At 39.3% G+C, this 27,375-nt stretch overlaps 1 protein-coding gene across 3 annotated transcripts in view; it reads right to left on the bottom strand.

Annotated features, from left to right (window-relative positions):
- The window catches only part of KAT2B (lysine acetyltransferase 2B), a 40,472-nt gene that overhangs the window by 6,998 nt on the left and 6,099 nt on the right, over positions 1-27,375 (bottom strand). For all 3 annotated transcript variants that reach the window (XM_030231567.2, XM_050970533.1, XM_018909773.3), the window contains exons 2-13: positions 24,260-24,386; positions 18,769-18,914; positions 18,181-18,270; positions 16,283-16,464; positions 13,827-14,018; positions 11,329-11,435; positions 10,594-10,719; positions 9,027-9,163; positions 7,045-7,253; positions 4,727-4,853; positions 2,385-2,495; positions 1,239-1,382 (exon numbers count right to left, since the gene is read on the bottom strand). In XM_030231567.2, coding sequence (XP_030087427.2) covers positions 1,239-1,382; positions 2,385-2,495; positions 4,727-4,853; positions 7,045-7,253; positions 9,027-9,163; positions 10,594-10,719; positions 11,329-11,435; positions 13,827-14,018; positions 16,283-16,464; positions 18,181-18,270; positions 18,769-18,914; positions 24,260-24,386 — 1,698 coding nt within the window. The remainder of the gene's footprint in view (positions 1-1,238; positions 1,383-2,384; positions 2,496-4,726; positions 4,854-7,044; positions 7,254-9,026; positions 9,164-10,593; positions 10,720-11,328; positions 11,436-13,826; positions 14,019-16,282; positions 16,465-18,180; positions 18,271-18,768; positions 18,915-24,259; positions 24,387-27,375) is intronic.

Here is a 27,375-nt window from a genome sequence, read left to right as displayed (position 1 = left end):
TGGAATTTCTGAAATGCTCCAGCACAGCTGGTCAAAAATTTCGAGGCACATATTGAATGCACATATTTTTATGTACATACATGTTCATATTCCAATATTTTAGAAATTAGAAACCCATTCACTTCAAAGTCTCCATATATCTATCTGTAGGAATTGCTTATGTATCAATCAAAGATACTCTCATGAAAGATTTTCTCTGGAGGATGTCAGAATGATGCCACTCTTCAGAACCAAAATTCTATTCTCTTTGCAAATTCTGAGGAAAGGTTTTTCCCAATCCAGGCTACACTCTGTTTTACTTTGCAATCTTATTACCTCAAATTTTAAGCAATTTTATTTGGGTGCTCTTGATACCCACTTAGATACTTCTCTAAGCTTTGTGTGCCCTGGATATGTGACTTTCAAAACTTCATGACTTGGAATAAACAAATGCACAGCCATGCAGACCTCCTGTCTGATAGAATATTTTCTTTGGAAATAATAAAAATGGACATCTATTTATTTTTAAGGACCTTCACTCCCTCATACATAGTATTTCCTCTCAAAGAAGAGAAAAAGATAAAACCAGATTTTTTTTCCTTATACAAAAAGTCAGGTTTGAACAACCTTGAAAGAACAAATTATAAATAGTATTTCTTTAAAAACCAAGGAAAGTGTTTAAACACAAGCGGGAATGTCATAATAAGTTTGCTAATAAACTGCTTTATTCTATAGAATATTATTAAGGACTAAATAAAATACAACCCACATAAAATCCAAAGAGGGACAGACTGGAAATTAAGACAGTCCACCCTTGATTTATATACTTTAAAAATGGCAGAAAAGAAGAATCCTCTTTTTTTTAAGTAAAACAGGCCATGCAATACAAACTCTTCATTTAAATGTCACTCCAATGAACACTACTGATATGGGAGGGAAGGAACTGACAAAGTCATTAAAAAAAAAATCAATCTCACAAGATTTTGCTTATTTTACTACTACAAAATTGAACTGTGAATTACTCCTCAAAATACCAGTACTTTAAAAGTCTTGCTCTTATTGAGTCAGTAAGTTAGAATTTGATGCTTCAACTACAAAATTTTGAACTGGGACTTGAATGAAGGGATTATTCTAACTAACAAAAGTATGTACTCAAATTTAAGCACCAAAGCAAAGAAGAGAGCTAACCTGGCACCCACTGAACTGTTTCTAAACATCTGAATAGAGAGTAACATTCAACATTTCATTTCAGCCTTCACCTCTTTTTGCTTTTTGATGATGACAGAAAATTCCGTGTAGGGGATCCTTGGATTTAATTCACATCCCATTAATGTGGCACCCTCATAATCCTTGATGTAGCCGACATATTTTGCTTTTGGTACTTTAATATCTTTGGAGAAACCCTGAAAAAGAAAAAAAAAAACCAAAAAAACTTATATTGTCATTATGCCATTTTCCTTTTACATTTTTGTTTTAATTGAAATGAAGGAGGATTGAGAACCAAATTCATCATAATGTAGAAATACAAAAATTACAACAGTGAGTTACAGACCATGGTTCAGTGCTGCATAAACCTTCTCACGGGAGGCACTTCATAAAAGAACAGTTAATTGCTAAGTAGGGTGATAGGGGAGATTGTACTCATTTTGAATGTGTGAAGAGTAGATTGTACCAGTTTTATACACAGAACCATAGAACTTGCTGGAAGGAACTTGAGGAGGTCATCTAACCCCATCCCAGTTCAGAACAGGTCTCATCATATCTGGCTGATCAAGGCCATGACCAGTCCTGAAACTGTAAAAGAGCAGAGATTCCACCACTTCCCTCAGCAACATTTTTCAGAATTTCACCACTCTCAGGACAGAAAAGGAAAAAAAAATTCCTTCTACCTGGTTGCAATTTCCCACTATTCAGGTCATCTTCACTGCCTAATGCTGTAAACCTCTGAGAAAAATCTGACTCCCTTTGGCTGACCAGATAGTTGACACCTGTTTATCAAATCTATTTGACAGAACAGATATTGCCATCTCTCCTGAATTTGAACCTCATGCTTCAAATCAGGAGGAGATGTAGGTGCAGGTCAGGTAAGTTTTCATCTGTCACAGGTATGCCTAGTCCTTCTTTACACTTCTTATAGAATCAGTGAATGAACTGACATTTTACTACATTTTTAGACTAGACAAATTATGGACTATACCATATACTTATGTTCAGATGATTCCATCAAAGTAAAACGTGTTAGAAGGCAAAACATTACTCGAGATGAGCACATTTTATAGGTAAAAAATACACATGTAAAATTGTACTATACATTTTATCCAATTCCTTTGTCATGCCTAGTTATTCAGTCAACCCTACTAGATATAAAACTTCTTGCACAAAGTAATTTCTTGCATTGAACTTACTTGTTTTTTGAAGTAGCCGATAGCATATTCGTCTGCATACGTGAGAAAGTTGAGAATGTTGTGTTTGATGTGGTACTCCTTCAGATGGTTCATCAGGTGGGTCCCATAACCCTGTGTGAACCACAGCAGGAAAAAGCCATGACAAAGCCTTTGGGGACTGCACATATTAGAACCTGTGCACTCTGGGTTATTACACACTGTTTTTCAAAATGCAGTCTGTCCTTCAGATCCTGTTTGAAAGATTTTCTCTTAATTAACTGAGTGTTGCACACTCAAGAGCAAACTCCTTTGAGCCTTGTAGGGGAACCTTTGCAACCCAGCATGGAAATTGTAATTCAAGGTGCCCACCTTGGTTTTGGTTTTTTTTGTTCCTCTTTTAAATTAGATATCAACCATTAAAATCATATACTTCACCCATGACAAAACTGCACACACTGTAACAATAGAGCATCCTTTCTGAGCCGTATCACTTCAAAACAACAAAGTAGTAGCAATACTGAAATTATTCCAGTGTTCTTTGAACCTGTAGCAAAACAGTCTCTGCCTCAAAGGATTTATTATCTAAGCTTATCATAAGCATAAAAAGGAACAGTGAACAATTACCATAATAAAGAGCAGAAAATTGTAGAGTCCACAATCAAATAAACAGCTACACCTTCTGACTGCACACAGGTATGGTTTCCATTTAAATTTAGCCCCAAAGTAAACAAAAGGTTGCATTTATTCACATTGCCAAGGAAGCTATAGTCATCCCCTTCTGCTGTGATATGAGACATGTAAAGTAGATAGGTAATCCCATAATAGTGTTTTGTTCCTGCAAATGTTTCAATTTTCCTATCATGCAGACTAACAGGACACTTAGAGAAACATACACGGATTCCTTTTGGGTACGCTGCTCTTGAAAACTGGGAAAATTTTTACTTATGTAAAAAAGCCAGTAAAAATGAAGTAGAAAACAAAAATTTCTGATTTAATTTACAATTTCATAGCCCCAAATATGACAAATGCCAGATAGGAAACTCATGCACATACACTAAAACTTAGAATTATTTTGTAATGGGGGACCAAACTACCTAAAAACCAATTCAATTTGCATGGAAAAAGAATTCCTATATTTTTTACTCCAGCCTCAAACTGAATTAAAATAAGGATTTATTTTTCCTAAGACCTGGCAGATCACCCATGTGTGAACTTTTTTTTCCTCAGTTACCTGTTGACAGGATCAGCTCACTCAGAGCAAAAAGCAGGAGGCAAATTTTCAGAAACACTCAACTGATACAGCAAAGCACCCAGAGGATAAAATAATAAATAGTGTGTTATGCAGCACTGGGGGCAGTCTGAAGGGTCAGAATTATCTGCTCTATTATTTTGAAAGATTATTCCTAGAAAATCACAGCACACGTTTGGCAGCCTCACCTGTGTAGTGCAGTTAAGCACAACTTAGGCATATTCTGTTAGGATTTGCATTTGCTAAAACACTCTGAATGCTGACAGGTCATTGCTTAATGTAGGGAAATGCTCCTCTCTTATCCCAGAGTTGAATAAAATCAAAGATAACGTGAGTATTAACAGTTGTTACAGACTTTCAATCCCACTGTGTTATTCTTTTGCACCAGGGTGTACAATTTTTGCATGTTAACTGCTATACACCCTGAGTTAACCCACATCTCAGCTCTTGCTCCTTGAAATGAAAATCATGAAGTTAGAGCACCATCTAAAGGCAAAACACTGAACCAAACGGTGAGTAGCTGGAAAAGCTGGAGGAATCTCATGTATTCATACTGCTCTATACTCTTTCAAAACATGCTAATTCTCCAAATTCTGAGAAAATGTTGTGACATTAACTCAAAAAAAAGTGTACAGAATTGACCCTGTGCTTATTTTGAGATGTAAGACTACACCTAATTTTTTTATTAGATGTCATTTAGATTGAAGTTCTGTAATGGCACAAAGTGCCTGAACACAAATTACTGCCCCACACAAGTAATATGTGTTTCAGTCAGCCACAAGATGTTACACTACACAGAGACACCACTGCTGGGGACAGAGGCATGAAAGTGCCAAGAATGGCAGACTACTGGCCACTATTGCTCCACTGAGAAAAATGTTATTTAATTAATTAAATGCAGGTAATCCTACTGTTACGATGATGATGCCAAATCTGCACATTTGACTTTGGTTTTTGTGTATTTTATTCAGAATTGCTGTATCTTTCAAAATCTATTTCTGCCTGGCAACTCAGCAGCATATTCAACATGACTGAAAGTATTAGCAGCACATGCAGTGGGTGAAGGGGATTCAAATCCATTTAACAAACACTTGTAATACAGAATTCCCTTTACCTTGACTTGCTCATTGGAAGTCACAGCACAGAAAACAATCTCTGTAAATCCTTGGGAGGGGAACATCCGGAAGCAGATCCCACCGATAACACGACCATCTTTTATTAATGCAAGGGTTTTATGTTTCCTGGGCAGAAAAAAATAACAATCACTTTAATTCATGTACATAGTACATCAAGTGCCATTAACCTTCCCTTTTCAGAAATTTGATTCACTTCTTTCCATGATGATAATGCAATTCTGTATGCCTCCTAAGTTAGCCACTTGTATCTATAGAAGAGTTGCTACTTTAATATCATGCTTTCAATAGGCCATAAGGGTGATCATTATAGAGCAAGCTCCTGGCCTTGCCAAGTACTCTGAGATACTCAGGTAATGCCCAATAAATAAAATTTGTATTGCTTTCATTAAATCTATTGCTGATAGTTACGCTGTTGCACAGTTCCCAGGATGATTTTATCCTGAGTAAATTAGAAATTAATGGAGTTACAGGAGAGCAAGTTCTTTCTAAGGGATTCTTGTTTCATTGCATGCAATCTCCATAGTTAAGCAATCAGTCTCAAATGCAGCTGATGAAGTAAGAGAGGACATTTCTTATTTCTAATCACACACTCCTCTGGGAATCAAGACCAGAATAAATATCCACTTCTGTTGCATTTATAGTGACTGCCAGGAAAGATGTAGCAAGGTGCACTCTCAGTGTACTCTTATGTCAAGGATAAGGAATTTTAATATAATCCTCAAGGTGTGAAAACAGTGCACCATCCTTTAGATTATTCAATATACAGTATCATATAAATCATTTGATCCCCTGCCAAAAAGCCCAAAGAGTAGTCATTGCCACCATTGAAGTAGATTTCATGCATATTATATATTCTTTTTTTCTTGTGCATATTTTAGTACTTTTTTTACTTGTGGAATGACAGCAGCAATGCAGTAACTTGAGCTTTTGTGGTGGTTTCACCCTGGCTGGATGCCAGGTGCCCATCAAAGCCGCTCCATCACTCCTCTCCTCTGCTGGACAGGGGAGACAAAATGTAATGAAAGACTCATGAGTTGAGGTAAGAGCAGAGAGAAATAACTCAACAACTACCACCACAAGCCAAACAGAGTTCACCTGTGGAAATTAGCTGAATTTATTACCAATCAAAATCAGAGCAGGTTGACAGAAAGTAAAACAAATCCTAAAACTACCTTTCCCCTCCTCCTTCCCAATTCTCTACCTTCTCTCCCAAGCAGTGTAGGGGGTTGGGGAATGGTGTTAGGGTTAGTTCACCCCATGCTGTCTATGTCACAGTTTCCTCCTCAGGCAGAAGAGTTCTTCCCCTGCTCCAGTGTGGGGTCCCTCCCAAGGCTACAGTTCTTCAGGAACTGCAGTAGCACAGGTCCCTTTCCATAGGGACACAAGTCCTGCCAGCAAAGCTGCTCTAGCAGGTAGTGTGGGCAGCTCTCTTCAGGTCACAGGATCTGCCAGGAGGCTGCTCCAGGGTGGGCTTCCCACAGGAACATGCCTTCCTTCAGGCATCCACCTGCTCTGGCACGGGGCTCCCTCACAGGCTGCAGGAGACACGAGCCTCCCCAGGGCGTTCACCATGGAAAGTCAAACTGCTGGAGCAATTCATGAAGAACTGCAGCCCCTGGGAAGGACCCCTGCTGGGGAAGTTCATGGAGAACTGTCTGTCATGGTAGGTTGCCCATACTGGAGCAGGGAGAGAGTGTGGGAAGTCCTTCCCTGTGGAGGAAGAAGCAGCAGACACCACAGTGGGAACTGACCTCCATTCCCCATCCCCCAGAACTGCTTGGGGGAGAAGGCAGAGAATCATGAATGCAGCTGAGCTTGGGAAGAAGGGAGATGTGGGGCAAATGTAGTTTAAGATGTAGTTTTTATTTTCTCATTATCCTAATCTGATCTGATTTCTAAAAAGTTAAAGGAATTTCATCAAGTTGAGTCTATTTTGCCTGTGATAGTTATCAGTGAGTGATCACTCCTTGTCCTTCTATCCAAAAACTTTGTACTTTCTCTCCCCTGTCCAGCTGAGGAGGGGAGCAACGGAGCAGGTTTTGTGGGAATCTGGCATCCAGTCAATGTCAACCCACCACAGTCCCACAACAAGAAGCCACTTATTATTAATACAGCCACCAAGGTGGAACTTGGGTACAACTCAATTAGATTGACCAGGGGTTATGAGGGCTGGAAAAGATGGCAAAAGCATAGCAGAGGCAGAGCTGCTCTCCACCCCTCCTCTGCTGCAAAGAGCACCAGAGTCCCTCTGCCTCCCACGCCAGCCCCCTGTCCGAGGATACCCACGGATACCCACGGATCAAAGACCAAGCGGGTGATGTATTCCTTCGGCATTCGAGGCAGCTGATGGGAGAACACATTCTGCAGACCAACCAGCCACATCATGATCTTCTTGTTGGGCTTCTGGTTCAGGGAGTTGCCGACCACATGGAATTCAATCACCCCCCTGCGCTCCTCCAGCCTCGCTGCCTCGTCCCGGGCCGAGTGCGCCGAGAGGAAGTTGGTCTGTGCCACACAAACGAGGAACAACATCTCAGTTTTGAGATTTCACATCCTCTGACAGAACAGCCTTAATGAACAAACAAATAAACCCCACTCTCTTTTTCCAACAGAACTGCCAATGATTGCCTAATGTAGCTCTGCAGAAGGGACACCATCAAATAAGCCAGATGGAAGTCTACACTACAGTCTACAAAGGCCAATCTGAATTAATATTGATACAGATTAGATAACAGCAACAATGGTTATGACTCAAAAAGTTCCAAAACCCCTTGAGGGATAGCCCAGAGCCAGTTGAAGCCTATGCCACTAAGTCTTCATACTTGCTTTACTCTTAACCAGCTCAGGCATGACTTGTGGATTTGCCTACACCTACTGCAAACCACACACTTTAATGGCAGCATAGAAAAAGTCAGGGTTTTTTTCATTTTATTAGCGTTTTCCACTATCTCTGCCACTACTGTAAAAGCCTAAAAAAATGTACTTTAATTCTTACAGAATTTGCTGTTACATATCTAGCAATAGCATCTCTATATCTAAATGCAGATTAAATTAATACAGAAAATTTATTTAGCTTATTTTTTTCAAGACCATTATACAATGCCAAAACATCTCTGCATGCACATACTGTTTACTTTTTTGAGCAAAGTTTGGCTGCTGGGTTTCCAGTCACTGCCAGCCCCAACAGCCAGGCTGGCACAGCATTTGTAATATGCAGAGCCATCAGTCACAGTACATAGTTTGAATAAAAAATGTAGGTGGTTCCAAATCTTCAGCAGCTTCTAGCTAAATCTTGGCAAATGAGCTGCTGGCAAAACATAGCCTGGCAGAGAGAACAGAAGGAGGAAAAGCTAGCCAAGGAAAAAAAAAGTGCAATTCTGTGCATGGCACAATTCCGCAATTCTGTTTGTTTTTCTCTTCCAGCCGAAAAAAAGAGCAACTGGGGAAGACAGAGCAAATAACTGTTTGGATCAGTTTCTGCATCAGACAGAGGTTTTAACTTTGGATCTTTCATTCTGCTGCAATTCTTGAACCCTATTTAACTTTAACAAATCACCTTTTTTAACCTTAACAATTTTTTAATTTAAAAATTTTAAAAAAATTAATATTAAAAAAATTAAGGTAAAAGTGCTGGAGCAGTTCATGAAGAACTGCAGCCCCTGGGAAGGACCCCTGTTGGAGAAGTTCATGCAGTACTGTCTGTCATGGTAGGTTCTCCACACTGGAGCAGGGAGAGAGTGTGGGAAGTCTTTCCCTGTGGAGGAAGAAGCAGCAGACACTACAATGGGAACTGACCATGGCCTCCATTCCCCACCCCCCAGCACTGTTTGGGGGAGAAGGCAGAGAATCATGAATGCAGCTGAGCTTGGGAAGAAGGGAGATGTGGGGCAAAGGTATTTTAAGATGTAGTTTTTACTTTCTCATTATCTTAATCCGATCTGATTTGTAAAAATTTGTTTAAAAAATTTGCCTTTTTTAACCATTTTGTAGCAAAAGCTCCTTGCAGGATAACCTGAGATCTATGTTCTTACTATCAATAGTTCACAAGTCTCTTTCCTATCTGTACACAACACAGAAAAAAAAACTGTAGGAAAAAAACCCTATTTTTCATGTTAATGATGTATTTCACCAGTATTTTTTTTTCACCAAATCATACTCTTTCAAAGTCTATTTTTCTTGACAAGACTCTTAGCTTATCACATTCCATCCATGTGGAACATTTACTAAGGACAGACCATTCACAAACAGACCATTTGCAACACCAAGCCTGTATCTCACCTCTGGCCCAAGCATTGCTGCAGGGTCTGTAATTGTTGACATTACTTCATTGATTAACTCAATAGGGATATCTCCTACAACCCTTGGTCTCTTTGAGTCCTCCACAGGATAGGGCTCATTATTTTTCCTCTTTTCTCCTATGAAACAAAACTCAGACAAATTAGAAATTACCAGAATGTCACAAACTAATAGAATGAAGTCTAGCACTTCTGTCATATCCTATAGTTTATATGACAAGTTTGAGGTTGAGGGGTTTTTGTTTGTTTTTTGGTGTTTTTTTAATCCCTATACACAAAGAGAAAGAGAAATAAATGAAATCTGAAAAATGTTTATCACATCTCAATTTCTGCTTTGCACTGGGGAATTAGCATGAAGCAGGAAAACATATCTCTCCTTCCACTACACCTTTGTGAATTCACAGTTAAACAATTTGCTTTTTCTTTTTGCTTCAAAATCCTCTGCATGGAACCTCTGTGCAGCTGTCTTGGAAGGTCAGTGCTCAATACACAAATTGCAGTGCCTATTTCTTGATAACACAAAATTCCCCTTTTAGGAATCACTGGAACTAAGTATCCATCATGTAATTCTTTCACCTCTTCTGTAAACCAAGCAGCACATACAGTCTGATGTGTGATACATATTAAAAAATCCATATAAAATTTCCAAATCAAAATATGCCAAGTTAATAATTAACTGCCCTACTGACTGCAGAGCCACATGTATCATACAGCAAAAGAAACTAGTTAAATTCATAGAAGAAATTCCACCAAGGACTAGCAGAGGTACAGTAACAGAGATGCAGCTGCCAGCTCAGGATTATCCCACTCATCATCCTACTCATTCCCACTTCTGAGGGACAAGTTGAGAAATGACCTCATGGAAAACTGCAGTTTAGTATTCTCTGTAGTGAATACTGAGATTTGAAATTCACTTGATTTTGGTTTTTCTTCTTCGTGGAGGATTCACTTTACATAAGACTGGGATCATCTCTCCAACCTAGCAACCTCTCTTGACAGGCTCATTTAATCCTGAGGTGTTTGAAAAAGGATTTATTAGAAGAATCTTTTCCTTATAAGTTTTTTGGGTTTTTTTTGACCTAACCTCATTCAGGTTTTAAATTTAACCTAGTTGGTATGTCTGTGTTGTTCTTCACTGCCCAAATGTATGCATTTTCAGTACCTTGAAAGATCGAAAAACCCAAATGTTATTATTAAACATTATTTAAATGAAACCTCTCCTCATGGCTTATCATAGATGTACTCCAAGAAAAGTATTTTTCAAAAACCTCTGACACCACCAGACCTGTCCCCATTTTAATTTAATTTAAACAAACAAATTGGGTTGTTTTTTGGTTTTTTTGTTTTTTTTTTTTTTTTTTTTTTTGCAAATACAGCTGTGATTTATGTTAGTTAAACATTACCATAGTGGAGAAAAAAGTATGTGTGTGCAAATCTTTCAGCAAAAACACCTCAAGTCTGCTAATGTAGAGTGAAGGCAAAGGTTACCATATACTGCAACTGCTGATAATATCAACAGAAGTCAAAAGGCAAAGCTCCTTCTCCCTCACCTAGGTTTGGGTCAAGGGCAGAAGAAACTTTACAAGCTGGACTCATATTCCCACTGTTGGATTGCTCCAGAGATGAAGGACTTGCACTGTATGCAACAGACCTGGCAACAGGAGGTGGACTGATAACTGCAATGACATAAAAAACAAACACAGAAAAAGCCAGGTCATGGAATCCGTTCTGGTGCTGATGGAAAGACTGTCACAAAGATGGACACCCACCACCCAAAAAGTAACAGTGAACACTGTGCAACAGAGCAATGCCACCAGTTCCCAAGTAGAGACATTAAAGCTTTATCTCAGGGTATTTTTCTAAACTAAATTCTACCTAAGGAGGGGCTGCTGGATGACAGGGATTGCAAACATCAGGCTTCATTAGTTCGCAGTGCTGAGCAGAAACTAAGTAAACAAACTTCTTTCACCTACCTGCCAAGCCTGCTGGCATTTAGCTTCATGAAAAAGTTTTTTGTAGGGCTCTATTGAAAAGCAAAATTTCATCATTCAGCTCCATCTGTCTAATTTACAGTGCTCTAAGACTGGTTGGACAAATCAAACTCAATAAAGGGAGAAGCTGTTTCACCAATTAAGAGAATGAAACATTATTTTAAAAGGTCATAGACTAACATCTCTCTCTCTAATATATATATATATATATATATATATATATATATGAATCCTCACATTAGTTCTAAATCATGCAGTTTTCATTTGTGTTACCCATCACTAAATGCAAATTACCTGTCTGGATTCCCAGCTGGCCAGTTCTGGAACTGGACACCATGAAATCCTGATCCCAAATAGGAGAATTCTGGCTGTACACTTCTTCTTCCAGCATAGACAGAAACCTAGGTACAAAACCAGGGAAAATATCAACTAATGGGATCATTCCAAACAGATTCTTTTTGAAAACAAGCACTTGCAATGTTTTTAAATTAAAAACATTCACTAAGTCAGTAAGAAAATGCTGTTGGCCAATGCTATTGGAAAAACTCCATACTTGCAAAAATCACAAGCCAGAGCAGACATGAAGTATCATTATTCAGTAGAGAGCTTTCACTTACTAAGCTTTACCTCTGATTACAAGCAATAGTTATTCACTTGCAAGTGCAGAAAAAGACAGTTACAAACTACTTTTACAGAACACAGCTCCACTAATGAGACAGCCATGAGTTGATTGACGTTATACAATGATAGCAAAATATGTCTATTTTGATGAATCAGTATTTTGCAGATGCATTTGCTTTCGGGCTTTGATAGAACCCCAGTGTTACTAACAATGCTCTTAGGAAGATATTTTCATTCCTTTAAGTGTCCCACTGTAAATTTTAACTGCATAACAGTATTTTTAACCTTACTTGGGTACAGCTACAGAAACAGCACCATGTTAAACCCCTCTCAGCATTATTGAATCCCACAGATCAGACTCTCCAGCACGCTCACCCTCTCAGGGCTGATACACCAATTCTCTCCCAGCAGCAAGACAGCTGCTTATCCTACATTGCACAAAAGGGATTTTCAGACCATGTAGAGTAGAAATGGAGCTGACATGGCACATTTCTACTTTCTGGAGTCATCTACATGTATAGAAACTGAAACCAACAGGACTGTTGAGTATAATTTCCTTGAACAGGACAGGGATTTCAAGGATCAAGTCAGACTCTCATACTGTATATATAGGACAGCCATACCTAAGCAATGTGCAGAGTTTGCTGCAGTCTGTACAGATGATAATGGCTAAAAAGTTTGTAACAGTGACCTGACCATTTGTGTCAGAGCAGAAGGACAAATTCAACTTTAGCCAAAGCTCCATTTCCAGGCAGAACAGAGGCTCTGCCTTCATCCTCTGTGATACTCCTTCCTAGGTATGCCAGACACAACCCCTGGGTGCTCCCTTTGCCCAAAAGGAGACCCAGGGCAGAGGGGGGCCCTGTGCCAATGCCAGGCTCCATGCTCTGAGACACAGGTCCTCTGCAGGGCTCACTCAGAACAATGCCAGAGGAAAGACAAATGCTTCAGATAAGTACAGCCTATGAAAGATTTAAAACATTATTCATACTTCTCACAGATCATCTGCAAACAGTACTTGTCTTTTTTTCCCCAGAAGAATATCAAAAGGAATTGCAGTGAATAATAATGCTTTCCAAATTACTGCAAAAGGCTTTAAAAGGCAGTGGAAAACAGGGGCATATGCACACCTGCTTCCTCCACAAATCTGCTCCTTGCATCAATGGGGTGTCAAGTCCTTTCCTATGTCTGTTTCAGAGCCTGTATCCAGTCTGCCCCAAAGACAGTGTACATTTTTCAAAGTGGTAAAATAAATTATTAATTATAGGAGGAGCAACAAATCCTGGCTCTACTCAGCTTAGGAAAGTTCATATTGTTTTTCATTCCTCTGAACTCTAACTCATCTTCTGGCCCAACAGAGTAGCTCGTATAGAAAGCATTAGCTCCACAAGGACTTCTGTAGGTTCAGTTCATTTGTTGTTAGGAGGGACAGGTTTTTAAACTATGACTTGGAGAACCAACCTACCCTTGTAAAATAAGGATATTTTTTAAGTGCTACACTATTTTAACAGGAATTCATTACAATGAATGATCCTGTCATCATCACTACCCCTCTTTACCACCAGTAAAATGTTTTAAATTAATGACTAACAAAGCTGAGCATGTTTCAATACCCCCATAGGTAATTATTGCTGTTTTATTGTGAGAGGTTGTCATCCACATTCCAGTACTGGAAAAGATACCCAGTATGAAATTTATCAGTTTAGGATTCAATGATGCAGCTTTATACTGACTCCTCTCTAATAACCCCATCTCTTCTGGGGGTAGGGTAACTACTTTGTTCACTATTACAATGTTGAATTAAACTGAAATTATTATAAACTTTGTACAACACTGCCCCTTTTTAATCTTCCATCACCAAAGCAGATGTGAGAATGTTTTTGGAGGTCCATTGTTTCCAAGGACTACAGAAAAAGAAAGTAATTGACCTACAATACCTGCTAACAGGAAAACAGTACAATCCCCCAGCAATATGAATAATCCTAGGACAAAACAAAGCAAGCAGTTGTGTACATAAAATACACTAATGTAAGTTGTGGCAGTAAAGAAAGCTGCAGTATCTAGTTGCTACTGAATAAAAAGATACATTATTTTAAGCTGCAGGCAATTTCTCCCTTTCCACAATGAAGTTGTTGGTTAACTTCGAATGCAGGCACACTGTGGCCCCTTACTTTGGAAAATGAGTGAGGATTAGTGTTCTTTTTTCTTGAGGAAGCTTGTCTTTTTCCTGCCTGGCCTGCTCCAGCAGTTGTCGTCTCATTACAGTAAAAACAGAGCGAAGCAATGTCCTACCAAAAACCTGGGTGGTTTCATACCGAGGTAGACTGTCACAAAACTGAGGGACATTGCAGTAACAAAGCCACCTGCAAAGAGGAAAAAAGCCAGATAATTATCACCATCTAACATAGGACTTAATGCAATAAAACCACTACCCACACCATTTATAATGCAGCTGAGAGCTAAATGACTGTATAAATCAGTTCCACTACAAGGCTGGACAGAGTTAAGCTGCATTTATATTGCCCAGTGTTTTACAGAAATGACAACCAAGTACTTTTAAGTTTCCATATATTATTTTTCTCTGCAGTCTAGTTTACACAAAGTGCTCTTGTTCCAGACAATAATCACAGATTACAGACAATTCATGGCTATGTCAGGGATTCTCTCCAGAGCTCATCCATTCAGCCTCACACATCTCCTGCCACTGACTCCAAAGACCCTCAGCACAGCCTGTTTTACCCTCTAAACTTTTACCTTTCCCCACATAGAGGCCAAATGGGTGACAGTTTTAACTAACTCCATCCCAATCCAACTGGATTCCTGCCCTGGTCTTCCACCATTTCACTTCTTCCCATCATACCCTGCCTTGTTACTCTTTCATTACCAGTATGTCCATCCATAATAAACTTTGCACTAAGGAAAATTACAGCATGTCCTGTTTCTTTTCTAGGAAAAGAGATTATGGTACCAAAGGGATAACTCAGGAGTACACTGCCCATGTACATCACAATATCTGTTAATTCTATAAACAAGATTTTGATATCTGTGTGTAAGTGAGCAGTCATTGGAATCTGGAGCTTTAGCAGAATCAGACCACAACCACTATGAAAGCTCCAGCAATGAAAAGAAAATATTAGGAATTGGATGCAAACATACTGTGCTGGATCCTGCACACATTTCCTCATCCAGACCCAAAGTACAGTCTGTCTCGAAATGTTCTCCCAAACTCTTTTGCCTTAATCTTTGCAAACATGTGTTGCAAAAGACTTGTGAGATAGAGCTGTTCACAGACTTCTCCTTCCCGTTCTTGGCTGATAAAGCACTGCTCTCAAAACACAAGAATGCTTGTGAAACTCTGAAACAGTTTCATTCAAATCCTCAGGTTCTCAAATGAAATTGGTGACTGCAAAAGTTCAGGTGTGCCCATGGTGCCCAGCAGCACCCTGAGCAATGCCTCAGACAACACAGAGGAGAGAAGCTCACAATGAGAAGTGAGATTTGGTGGGAAGAGCACTTTGGGTAGTGGGGGGACCTTAGGGACTGTGGGCAGGGTAGTTTGAGAAAACACAAGTGACAAAATATTAACAACAAAAAGCCACCAACAAGAACCAAATAGCTATTGATTCCTAATAAGATTTAACTCCTACCATCCCTGGGTGACACCTGTTATCACAAACAAATGGAAGTCAAACACCCACCAAACAAGGTCTTAGGAGCACCATGGATTATACGTGTCCTTTATGGTGACAGGACATCTGGGTCAGACACAGCACAGACTGCTCTGTGACCAGCCAGAGTCTCAAATCACACCAGGTTTGCTGCTGTAAAGAGCAAACCTCATGGAGAGGAGGTGTGTGAGAGCAAAGGCCACCAGTAAAGCAGCCAGAAGGTGGTGCTCACCCTGGGCCAGCAGAGATGTCCGGGTTGCTCCTGAGAACAGTGTGCTGACAGAGGTTAACTACCTGCTGCCTGACCCTGCTGCACAACCCTGAACTGCTCTCCCTGAACTGCTCACTGAAAAAGGCACTGCACCACTCCTGTGAGAAAAAGAAAATAAATAGAGATATGTCTTTTTATCCTAGCTCTTCATCTTCCAGCCACTCAGTTATTCCTTTGAATTCCAACAGCGCATTAAATGGTCATAACAAGCAATACAATTTTAAGGAACCTGGAAATATCTGTTCCCCATTTGGCATTCAAGCACTTGCAAAATTAGTTTGATTTTTCAACTCCCCTGCGATTTGGTTTCAAACAGTGATGCTTTACAATGCTAAATATTATCTTCTCTCTTTTTCTTTTTTAAGTTCAATAATAAATAGGGAACTTACATGAGGCTCAAATGTTAAGACCGAGAGCACTTCACAAATACAAATCTTGCAGAGGCATTGTTAGATACAAGTGTTCCAGCCTCTACTCCCTGTTCTTGGCTGATAAAGCACATCTCTCAAGACCCAAGGATGCATGTGAAACTGATATAGTCTCACCAAAACCCTTAGGTCATCATGTTAAATTCATGGCTGCAAGAATGCACAAGGTCGATCTATGGCATAAAGATCCTGGTGTACTCCTGAAGTTTGTACATGCTGTATTTGTAAGGAAGACTCCCAACTAGCAGAAGCAGCATTACCTGGTATAATTCACTTTATAGCCTGCAATATCATCATTGGGTGACCTCAGTCTTCGCTGAGAAGGTGTCTCCAGGTGCCAGTAGTTAATGCGGTTCAGAAACATTTTAGCCAGTTCCACTATTGTCTGCCTTTCCTTCGAGGGTAAGTGGCTAAATTTGTACTGCACAAAATTATTCACACCCTTAAAAAGTAAGAAAATTCTGTTTAATAATTTAGTCACAAATTTTACAGAAGCATCCTCAAACATTCCTCACTTTATGTTTATCATGAACTTGCACTGCATGGGAAAGAAAAGAAATATCAGAAACCATGAACACCTTGCTCAGCTGCTCATGCAGATGCCCCAGGTATCTGTGTACACAGCAGGAGGTACATTCAGGTATTTTCAACCTGCTCTCAGCAGCTGATGGAAAGGAAAAGAAGAAGAAATTCCTTTTTTCCTTCCTTCTCAAAGTAAGTGAACAGAGAAAGCTCTGGTAGCCTTTAATCCATACATAAATCAACTATCACCCTCAAAACTCACCAGCTACTTTTCAATAATAGATTAGGGCTTATGGACTTCTGCTTAAGTTTATGTCTACAAACCATATTATTTCTTCAAGAAGTCTTAATACTTCTCAATCATGTCTCCTCATTGCACTTTGGACACTGTCCAATTAGAAGAAAAATCTACTGAACATGATTAAAATGGGTAACTAAAAGTGCTGCAACACATATATTTTAAAAACTCATTATAATACCAGAGCTTAGCAAATAATTTTGTTTGATTGAGTGGCTGAGCTGCCAAAAACAAAACTGAAAATATTGGTCTTTTTTAAAGTGAAAATGATCTCAAAGTAAGATGCAACAAGAATTACCCTTCAATCTCTATGCTTTATTTTCTTAAGCAACTTGAACATTATGAAAGAATTGACAAAAAATTGCATTGTACAAAACCTTTTTTAATAGTGTATTTTATGGATTAGGAGCCATGAATAACATTTTTTGTTTAGAGTCAAACTAAAGGAGAACCTAAAGTGAAAACTTCTCAGAAATTCAGCAATAAAGTGGTTTGATCTTCCTACATGATAAGAAGTGAGAGTTGCAAAGAAATAATTACTACAAGTAACAGTCTTCACATTTAAATTACCCTTCTTAACACTAGAACATCCATTCATCCAGGGATGGGAAAACATCGAGCTCCTGTTTCATGGAGGTATGTGAGCCTCTGCATAGTCTCACTGGAGCTCATGGGCCCACTTGTCTGCCAGGAGTGCATTCTTAGGAGCTTGCTTAACCAAAAACTGAATTTGTCATATGTTCTTTATCTGCTGAGAGTCACAAAAGCCTCAATTATTCTTTGGTTTCAGCTTTGTTTTTTTTCTTGTGTACCCTTTGAAAGAGAAGGCTATGATCTCACTGAATTGGACTGTAACAATTTTCTTGATATACAGAAGGCAAGCCTCATTTTAATATTGGATTTCAAAACTTCAACAGCATTTTTCATCACTTGAAACAAAGAAAGATTAGAACTGCCCACAAAAAGTAGCATTTCAAGTTAATTCTCTAAACCCACAAAAAAAAGTCAGTTTCATTAAAGCCTAAGACCAACGATGAGAAAGAGAATACAAATAATGTAACTATTGTACAAACACTAAAAGGAGAACCAAGAGCAATCTCCTATGGCCTCCTATTTGGTCCTGAGCAGAGCACAGAAACATCTGCAAAGTGCCTAAAAAAATGCCACATTTTCAAAACCAGTGCTTACATTTACAAAAAGAAAAACAAACCACAAAAAAAAATCTCAAAACAATCAAAGCCTCCACGCCCCTACCAAAATAAAATTTAAAATTACATAAATAAACAACCACAAAAATCCCCACCACACACTAACAAAACCCACATTTTGACTCTTTACCTGCTCAATGCTGGGTTTCTCAAATGGGGGACTTTCCAAAGATCCTTCTACTACAGGTTTTCCCATCTGTAAAATGCACTTCCTCAAAAGCTGTCAAAAGCACACAAGTTTTTAAGAGTTAGGATAGAGTCAATGGAAGTCACAAGGTCACAAGACACTGTGAGCAGTGTTGGAATTCTCCTGGCTATATATATATATATATATATATATATATATGTATGTATATATACTTGTTTAATCAGCTGAATTTGTAATTACTAAACTGCACTGTGAAATCACCTTCTCTGAACAAGTTACCATTCATGTCAACTGACTCTTAACTGACTCTTCCTGGTATGTCAGTGAAGGAGGCTGCAGTTTATACATGGGACTCAGGGTCAGTTCCTCAATCATCTAGATGGCTTTTTGGAGTAGGAATCAGTGCATTGCAAGTACCAGAACATCCAGCCCACAGTTACTCAGTAGAGAATCATCCTAGAGAAAAACTGTCTCGGCAGATGAGGTCAATGCATGCACGAGTGGCAATGAAATTGGCTTCTGTGTGAGAAAGTGAGAAATCTGAGAAGACATTCCACAAGTTCAGCTTACTTTGAACAGGTAGAAATAAACTTGTTTGGTGTCTGCATCTTCTTCTTTGTGGACACAGGTGAACAGATATTCCACATCCAATACAATCCCCAGGAGCCTGTTCATTTCTTCTTCAGACACATTCTCCAGGTGAGAAACATGAGCAGCTAAACAAAATGAAAACCCAAACTTATAAAAGGCTCCTGAGAGGACCCATAGCACCAATTGTACCCCAGAAGACCTCCAACTAATCCTTGACTGTAAAGGCACTGACCCTGTAATAACCTACTTAAACAGAACACATCTTATCAGAGGTAACTGAAACCTGTGTCACATCAGAGCAGTTTGTAAAGGTTGACCAGGGGGGGCAACTTCCACAGCAGAGGAATGGCGGCTGCTTGGAATCACATCATCTGTTAACAATTAAGGCTGACCACACAAGTGCTGCTTGTGTGAATATGCTGCCACTACATAACTAACTACATACATTTTTGTCCTAGAGCTCTGCATTTGAGACAAGGTTTCTTGACTTAAGAAAATAAATCCAGAATTTCCATAAATTATGTAATCCAGATGTAAGCAGCACCTTATTTCAGTAAGAATGAAAAAAACCCAGTTCCAAAAAATGCCTTTTTGTTTTAAACTGGGCATTGTTGGCTAAATCCCTTGCTTTCATATCATGTGAGATCAAACTGTGCTTTGTGCACGCTATATTAACAGAGATTTTGCATCCTGTACGTGCTCATTTGTTCATTTCCAAGTGACAAACTCCCTTTTATCATCTCCAAAGGTAAATACAGTTCCACATCTGTAATTTTCAAAAGCTTGAGGTTGCTCCCTGTAAAATGGGACATTAATTTCAAGCTCCTTTGAACAACTGGCCCCGGGAAGAAGGAAGGCAGTGTAAAACAAAAAGTCAACTCCCAGAAAGAAGATATTTGCATTACAAAAAGCAATGATCTTAGCTGACTCCAGGCCAGTGTAGATGGTATGCTTATCCTTTCCTCCAAAAGTACAAGAAAATGTCCTTATGAAGAAAGAGAATAATACTTTTAATTTCAGGCATATTAGCTTTTTATATTTTAATACATTTTATCTATATTTACTTCTTAAGATTAACATATTTTTTCAATGGAAATCTGACTCCTTAGTTGGAGAGCTAGTGAGGAGAAATAACACTTGACTTGAAAACGATCGCATTTATTGGCCACACAGCAAAGATGGTTTGTTTTGAGAAGTTTAGAATGATACCAAAACGTTTAAATTCAATACCTTTATTTGGCTTCAAGTAAAAAGTACACTGTAATGCAGAACTTTAAAAGTATGACAGCAACTGTTTCCACTTAAATGAAAATTTATAATATTGTGTCTTAGGCACATGGCCACCATAAGCTTCTTTTGAGGATAAATATTCTGGGCAGAATAAAATCATTTAACTTCTGTCTTTAAGACAGGTATGAAGGGTTAATATTCCCAGCAGTCTGTCTTGATCATTTGCAAGTAATAAATATCCTTCTAGAGGAGCTTTGCATTAGAAACTGATAACCTACCAAAGAAACCTTGCCTTCAACAAATGAATAAAACATCAGCATAAGAAGCCATTTCTACGCAGTTTCCATAACAATACTGAACCTTGACTACTTAGTGGTGTTTAAACATTTTATTAAAGTAGAGAATTATTACCTATACCATGAATCTAAAAGTTAAGTGTATTACCAACATGTATTTGCCAAAGAGACACCAATGTTTATAAACCAGGCCAACAAACCATCTTTATTCAGATGTTCACGGCCCATTCCAAACTCTGTGGCTGATAGTAAGTGTTTTATTAAAATTAAAGCTTTGGTACACTGACATCAAATACTGCATCACTCTTGACTAGAGTTACACAGTCCCAATCACATGCACTGCTCAGCTGGTACACCCTTCCTCAGTAGCTGTTATGCCTGAAAAGAAAATTCAAATATCACATGTATAAGTTGCTAGGGCATGCACAAAAAAACAAGCAGGAAGAACAAGGCTTAGTGACAGGAACACCTGCAACTGCAGCAAGAAAGCACTGGAGTGCACGGATTTGGAACAGTGAAAAAACAGATTAACAAGGAATGTGTCCAGCCTATCTCAAAACCCTACAACCAAGAAATACCCAAATATGCCATGTGAAGGTGCACAGCATGTGGAAACCCAGGGCACCAGGAATATTTCTCTGTCTGCTCTGGGGTGCCCTGACCCCCAGGGGAGCACTGACTTTGACCCTCATTCATGGAGAAAGTCTCCTAGACTTCAAGATAGACTAGAATCCACAAGTGTGAAATAGATTGTAGAGAGCAGTATAGATGTATCACTTGGAGAAAAATTTAGGTTTTGGGATTTTTAGTATGTTGTGGATGGAAGCAAGATGGAGGGCACAGGGTGCTGTCCTGGGTTTCTTCTTCATGATGCTTCTTCTTCTTTGGCATTTTGTAATTGGGCAGAAAAGTCGGCATTGCAGGGTCTGTGGGATCAGTTATTGGGTTAAAAGGGAAAATAATCCAGGTGTCAGCTCTTAATTGGATGGTTTAGTCTTAAAAGACCTTGGAACAAGAGATTGTGAGCCATTTTGTGCCTTCTAATGAAAAGCTGCCAAACTCACAGTAGTGAGAATGTTTTAATGATAAGAAATAATAAACACTTGAGTCCAAACTGTCTCAAGTGCCTTCAATCCAGACCCAGAGAAACCCACAACAACAGAAACCAAAGACACTGCTGGAGAAAATAAAAAAAAAAAATTGAATGTATACATGGTGTATTAGCACACCAATTAACTAGTTTTAAAAGTGATTCAAGACTGACAGCATTTACCAATTAAAAAATGCACTCTGCAACACAGGAGAAACAATCAAATAGAAAAGAGACTCTGACCATGCCACACCTGGCCTTGTGGCTGGTGGACAGTGAATTGTCCCAGCATCTAATCCAGCCACAGTGTTAGAAAACATATCACTCAAATAAAATAAATATTCATTAAAACAACCCATTGAGTCAAACAGTGGGGCTGAGCACCAAAAGGATGAATATATATGTTGTACATAAATAGTCAATAATAAACACAGTCAAATAGATTTATGCACCAAAGGCTGCACTGGCTTGAAGATAAAACAACACCCCCAAGAAAGAGACATCTCAAGCAATATAGTATGTAAGATTAGCTCTGGATGAAATAAATAAATTCAGAAAAGAAAAAAAAAAAGAGAAAAGAAGAAGAAGGAGAAAGAAATCCTACATTTTTACATCATGTACAGCTTTAAGCAGCACATTTCTATATTGCTACTTCAATGACTTTCTGAGAAGAAAAAGCAGCATAGCCAATGGAAGCCCACACACCTTGTGGCTAATCTGGATTTAAAGGTATTCAACAGAAACACACTAATTTAGAAGAGATGAATAGGAAAATTATCTCGGAAAACACAGCTGAAAGACATATTTTTCCAGTAGTATGAGGAAGCACACAGAAACTCATTTGAGTAATTTTAAATGAAATACCTTCCTCATTAGCTGCAGTCAGAAGTCTTCTAAAAAAACCCCAGAACAGTAGATAAAAATACAGTTTCTTCATAGAATACTTTTATTCTGGTTTTACAGTTCTGGTTTTCCCTGGTTCCCTGGCTAAAGAATGATTTAATATTATTCAATAGACGAAAACCAGGCCAGCTTTTAGAATTGCTGAGTTTTTCTACAAAATACAAAACATCCACAAATTCTGCTGAAGAACAGAGAACTGACAGGCACATCTTGTAAGTTTAAAAAAGGGAAAAAAAAAAAAAAAAGAAAGAAAAAGCTCCTTCTTCAAAAGCCAGGATTGAAAGGGATGGGTAACAAAAGCCACCCTAATTGCACAAACAGAAGCACAGAGAAGCTGTGCAATGAAAAATTGGAACTAACTTGGCTAAAGTGACTGAATTTTCTGTGATACTATGCATTTGTTGACCCTCTCCTGCAAGCAAACCCAGAGACTTGAAAAAATCCTGCTGAAAAGCCTAGAAATCAATGACATGTAATGAGACCATAAAAAGAAGAGGGCATAAATAGAAATAAATCCCATGCAAAAAAAAAAAAAAAAGTATTTTGTTCAAAGTATATTATTTTTTTTCTAAAGTAAAATAATAAATGATCTATTGTGACAGTTTGATATTTCCCTTTTTTTTTTTTTTTAATTTAATTTCATTGTCCTAAGTTTTGGGCAGCAACAAAAATTAAATAGCAAGTGCTTCTTTTAAATTAGTTCTGAATTTTATTTTAGCTGAATATTTATTCAGTATTTGCTAAGAAGGGTGAGGATATATGATGGAGCAAGTGGAGAGGAGGGCCATGAAGGTGATCTGAGGGCTGGAGCACCTCTCCTATGAAGTCAGGCTGAGAGTGTGGGGCTGTTCAGACTAGAGAAGGCTCCAGGGAGATCCTAAAGCCTTCCAGGATCCAAAGGTGGCTGCCAAGAAAGCCAAAGGGGGACTTCTTCAAGGACATGTAGTGACAGATTGGTTTAGATTAGATATCAGAAAAAGGGTTTTTTACTGTGAGGGAGGTGGAATAGTAGAACAAGTTGCCCAGAGAGGTGATGGATGCCCCATCCCTGGAAACATCCAAGTTAGAGCTGGTTGGGGCTCAGAGCAATGTGATCTAACAGAAAGGATCCCTGCTGATTCTAGGGGCTGGACTAGATGATCATTGAAAGGTCCCTTCCAACTCAAACTGTTCTGTGACTCTGATATATACAGAAACAGCCATCAGCTTTTATTTTGGATAAGTATAAATTCTTAAAATAATAATACAGTGATTCAGCACTGTTTTTCAGGCTATGTGGGCAACAAATTCTCATTTATTCTAAGTCTGAAAAACAAAACAAAAAACCACAACATTATTTAACAGTGGATTTTGAGCAGTTGCTTCCAAGACATGCAAGCTGTCTGCACAATAACTCAGACCATACTAAGATGTAGAACCCTAGATTTATTTTCTGTGACTCAGAAAAGACACAGGAGGAGGTAGGAGTACCTGTTTCTTCGAGGCTCAAGAATATTTTATACTTTGTTCTAAAGTAAGGAAACATAATACATCCTACAGGAGAGAGTCATTCACCTTGTGTAAGGTTAAGGCATATGTAACACAAAGTAATAAAATTGTTAGGCGTAGATTAATGGTGCTTTTGCACTTTAGCAACTTTTGAAGGTTAGAAGTTGCACCTTAGCTGGATCTCTTTAAAACTAATTTCATGATTTTTTTCACATCAAACATATCTTTAAAATATTAAACATATTCCAATCGAAGCTATTGACATTTACACCTAATCGCAACTCCCATTTCTAGACCTTGACTTGAAATGTTGGGGCGAGGGTGCCGGGAGCGCGGGGGCGGGGAGGAGGAGGAGGAGGAGGAGGAGGAGGAGGAGGAGGAGGAGGAGGAGGAGGAGGAGGAGGAGGAGGAGGATGATGATGAGGAGGATGAGGATGAGGAGGAGGAGGAAGGAGCAGCTCACCCAGCGCGTGGCTGCAGCTGCGGCAGGGCTCGGCCAGGCTGACCGCCGCCTGCTGCAGCTCGGCCCGCGGCGGCGTGGGAGGCGGGTTCGGGTTCTTCCAGCCATTGCATTTACAGGATTCCTCGGCCTGAAATCAAAGCAAAGGGATATCGATCAACGCCACGGAACACAGGAACTTGCTGGAACTGACTTTTTTCAAAAGCAATAAAAAAGAATTACAGGTTGCTTCTTTTTTTTTTCTTTTTTGGTTTTTTTTTTTTTTTGGAGGGGGGTAGGGGGGATGAGACGAGGGGATTTGGGAAGTTTTGCTGTCGTTTCGTTTACATTTTTATATACCACATTACTTATTTCCTTATTTCTGGAAATTATCAGAAACATAATAGTATCCCAAACATAGAGATTAACAGGATACATAACCAACCCTGCCTAGCTCCTTTACAGACAACCCTCACTCTACTGAAAAAGGTACTCAAATATTTACTAGTAAAACAACATTTACAGACCTGCTGTTAAAAACAGGTTAGAAACTGTTGTAAGATAGTTAATAGATCGTTTAGCAAGTACTGTTAGTTTGGTTATCATACTGTAAAAGGGGTTAAAAAGGGTGGTTTTAAGAAGTAGGGTACTCAACGTACCGAAATACACCGAAGTAAAGTGCACCACCCCCAAGCGAAACGATCCAGCCTAGACAGAACTGTAATGGGCCGATCCAGCGCCTTAAACCTTCATGTAAATGAAGGATCCAAAAAGAAACCAATCCAAAGGGACAAAAAACAGGATAAAAAGGGACTTCTGACCCACTGAACGGGTGCTGCTCCATCTGACACATGGGGACATCGCTACATCGCTGCTGAAAAGAAGAACCAGCCCCGGCGCTGCCGCATCCTCGACGGGAGCGCTCCTGCTTGCCCTCGGGCCCCCTTGCTTTAGGCCTTTCTTTTTCTTATAATAAAAGCTGAAATCACTTAGTACCGGGAGCTTGCTCTCGTTTTTATCACTGCCACCTAGACGGATTTAATTATTTAAACATAAACAGGTTATCCAACAGGCAGAGCGTTTGTCACTGCCTCGTCAGCTACACTGGCACCAAGGAATCACACAGCTGAAACCAAGCCCATGTCAGCCCAGGCAGGGTTAGCTAATGCTGAAATAACCAAGCAATAAATGCACTATTGGAGAAGGATGTTTAAGGCAAGGAACGCTTGGCCACAGAAGAAACAGATGCCAAAGACAGTGGCACTTCCACTGCAACCTGCTGCTTTCCCAGGAAGTTTACTTACGCCCAGTGAGTGTGAAACAACCACCAAAAGAATGCCGCTAAAAGGGAAGACCAGGAAGGGAGAGGTTGTGACTTTGGTAATCGTGTCTCAAATCATTGAGAAGATCAAAGTACCAATTCCAGTTATCCAAAGAGAAGCTTCACAGGAGGGGATTTTCTTCGTCACATCCAAAAGATCTTGGTTATTCTAACATCATTTGTACTCCTATTTGAAGATCTAATTGGAAAGAAAGACTGCTTTTCTACTCTTCAGACATATCTGTGCAGCGAGTTGTAAAAAGATACTCATGAAATTGCACTGCTGAGACCTCAGTGAGGAAAGTGTGCCAATTGCTGCATAATATTTATGGCTGAAACAATCTTCATAGGAAAAATTGTGATGGTAATATATGCAGCACTAATGTATCATTTTTCAAAACTGATTCTGCATGCATTTAGTGTGATCTATTTCAGGAACCTATTTCATTTTCCTTTTAAGTTTCCAAATCCCATCCTACCTAAGGAAGAAGAACCCAGGAGAAGCAGAAAGGATCACAGCTTGACAGCTCCTAACAATGACAGCTTTGTAAATGGCTGGTATATTGTTCTTTTAAACTCATTTCAATATTCAGTAACCTGAGAACCAAAAAAACTGCAGTTTGCTGAGCACCACATGATGTTTTTACCATCTCTGAGGCTTGAGCATTTATCCAGCTGGGCTCCTGGCCCTGGGTGCCACGGCCTCTGCCTGGCCCAGGGTGGTCTGGCAGGCACCAAGGGCTGTGAGGAGCATTTTGTGCAGGCACCAGGGTGACTCAGAGATCCACCTGCAGGTGCCCAGCAAAACCATCTCTGCTTATTTCCCTTGGAAAAGGGACAACCTGCATGGCCTGAACCTCCTGGCTCTCCAAACTCACTGAGTGGGTGCAGACCGCCTGCCAGCCCATGCATTTATAAAGTGAAATCAGTGAGGCTTCAGAATGAAATGAGAGGAAGATGAAAACAATTTTTTTTTCTAAGTCTCATAAAATGCAATCTGAAAAGATTTATGGTGAAGTTTATGTTCTTCTCCTATCGTGTTTTCTGTGAGTAATGTGATAGGCAGAGAACTGAAGTGTAATTTGATGGCAGAAGCTGTCTCTTGCAGTTTCACAGGCATTGAGCCAGTTGTGTTTTCATCCAGCCCTACAGGCCCTCCAAGCTAAATGGGCTTGAGAGATCACAGATTGAGGGATACCTGTGAAGCACAGACTGCCCAGTGCAAGGACTCTGGACATCTGGGAGATGACACAGAACCCCTTGTTTTCAATTAGCTTCCCAATGCAAAACTAAGGCCAAATAAACTATGCACGTTTGTTTTGTGAGAAAAGCAACGTTGCCATGAATTTTTTTGCATTTAACATGAGGCTACAGAAACTGTCAACAAAAAAAGAGAAAGTCTGAAAATGAGATTATTGACAAAGAAAATGCAAGAGAAAATTGTGAAGGAGTTGTCAAACAAAAAGAGATTGAATATTATTTTAGGAAAGTAAGATTTGACCCTTCCCATGCAGCTGTCTGGACAAATGTTCAACACTGTAAATTACTGACATATCACCATGCTTACTATTTATTGCCTTAAATCATGCCACAATGAAGCATATCCAGAACTCCCTCCTAAAAATAGGCCCAAGCTTTTTTGAGATTTTTTTTTTTCTCTGAGTGGAAGCAGTATGTCACAGAAGCTCACCAAACAATGTTTACTATCAAGCCAAAAAAACCATAAACAGTGAGTAAGTACGCAAACTTTAGTGTCATACCATAATTAACAGCAAAGATGCAAACAGATGTACCAATCGTGATAACAGCTCAGGTAAAC

The sequence above is a fragment of the Serinus canaria genome, chromosome 2, assembly GCF_022539315.1.
Source record: "Serinus canaria isolate serCan28SL12 chromosome 2, serCan2020, whole genome shotgun sequence".
NCBI classification, from domain to species: domain Eukaryota; kingdom Metazoa; phylum Chordata; class Aves; order Passeriformes; family Fringillidae; genus Serinus; species Serinus canaria.
Note: the sequence above shows the minus strand (reverse complement) of the source record. Positions and strands in the feature narration are given on the sequence as shown.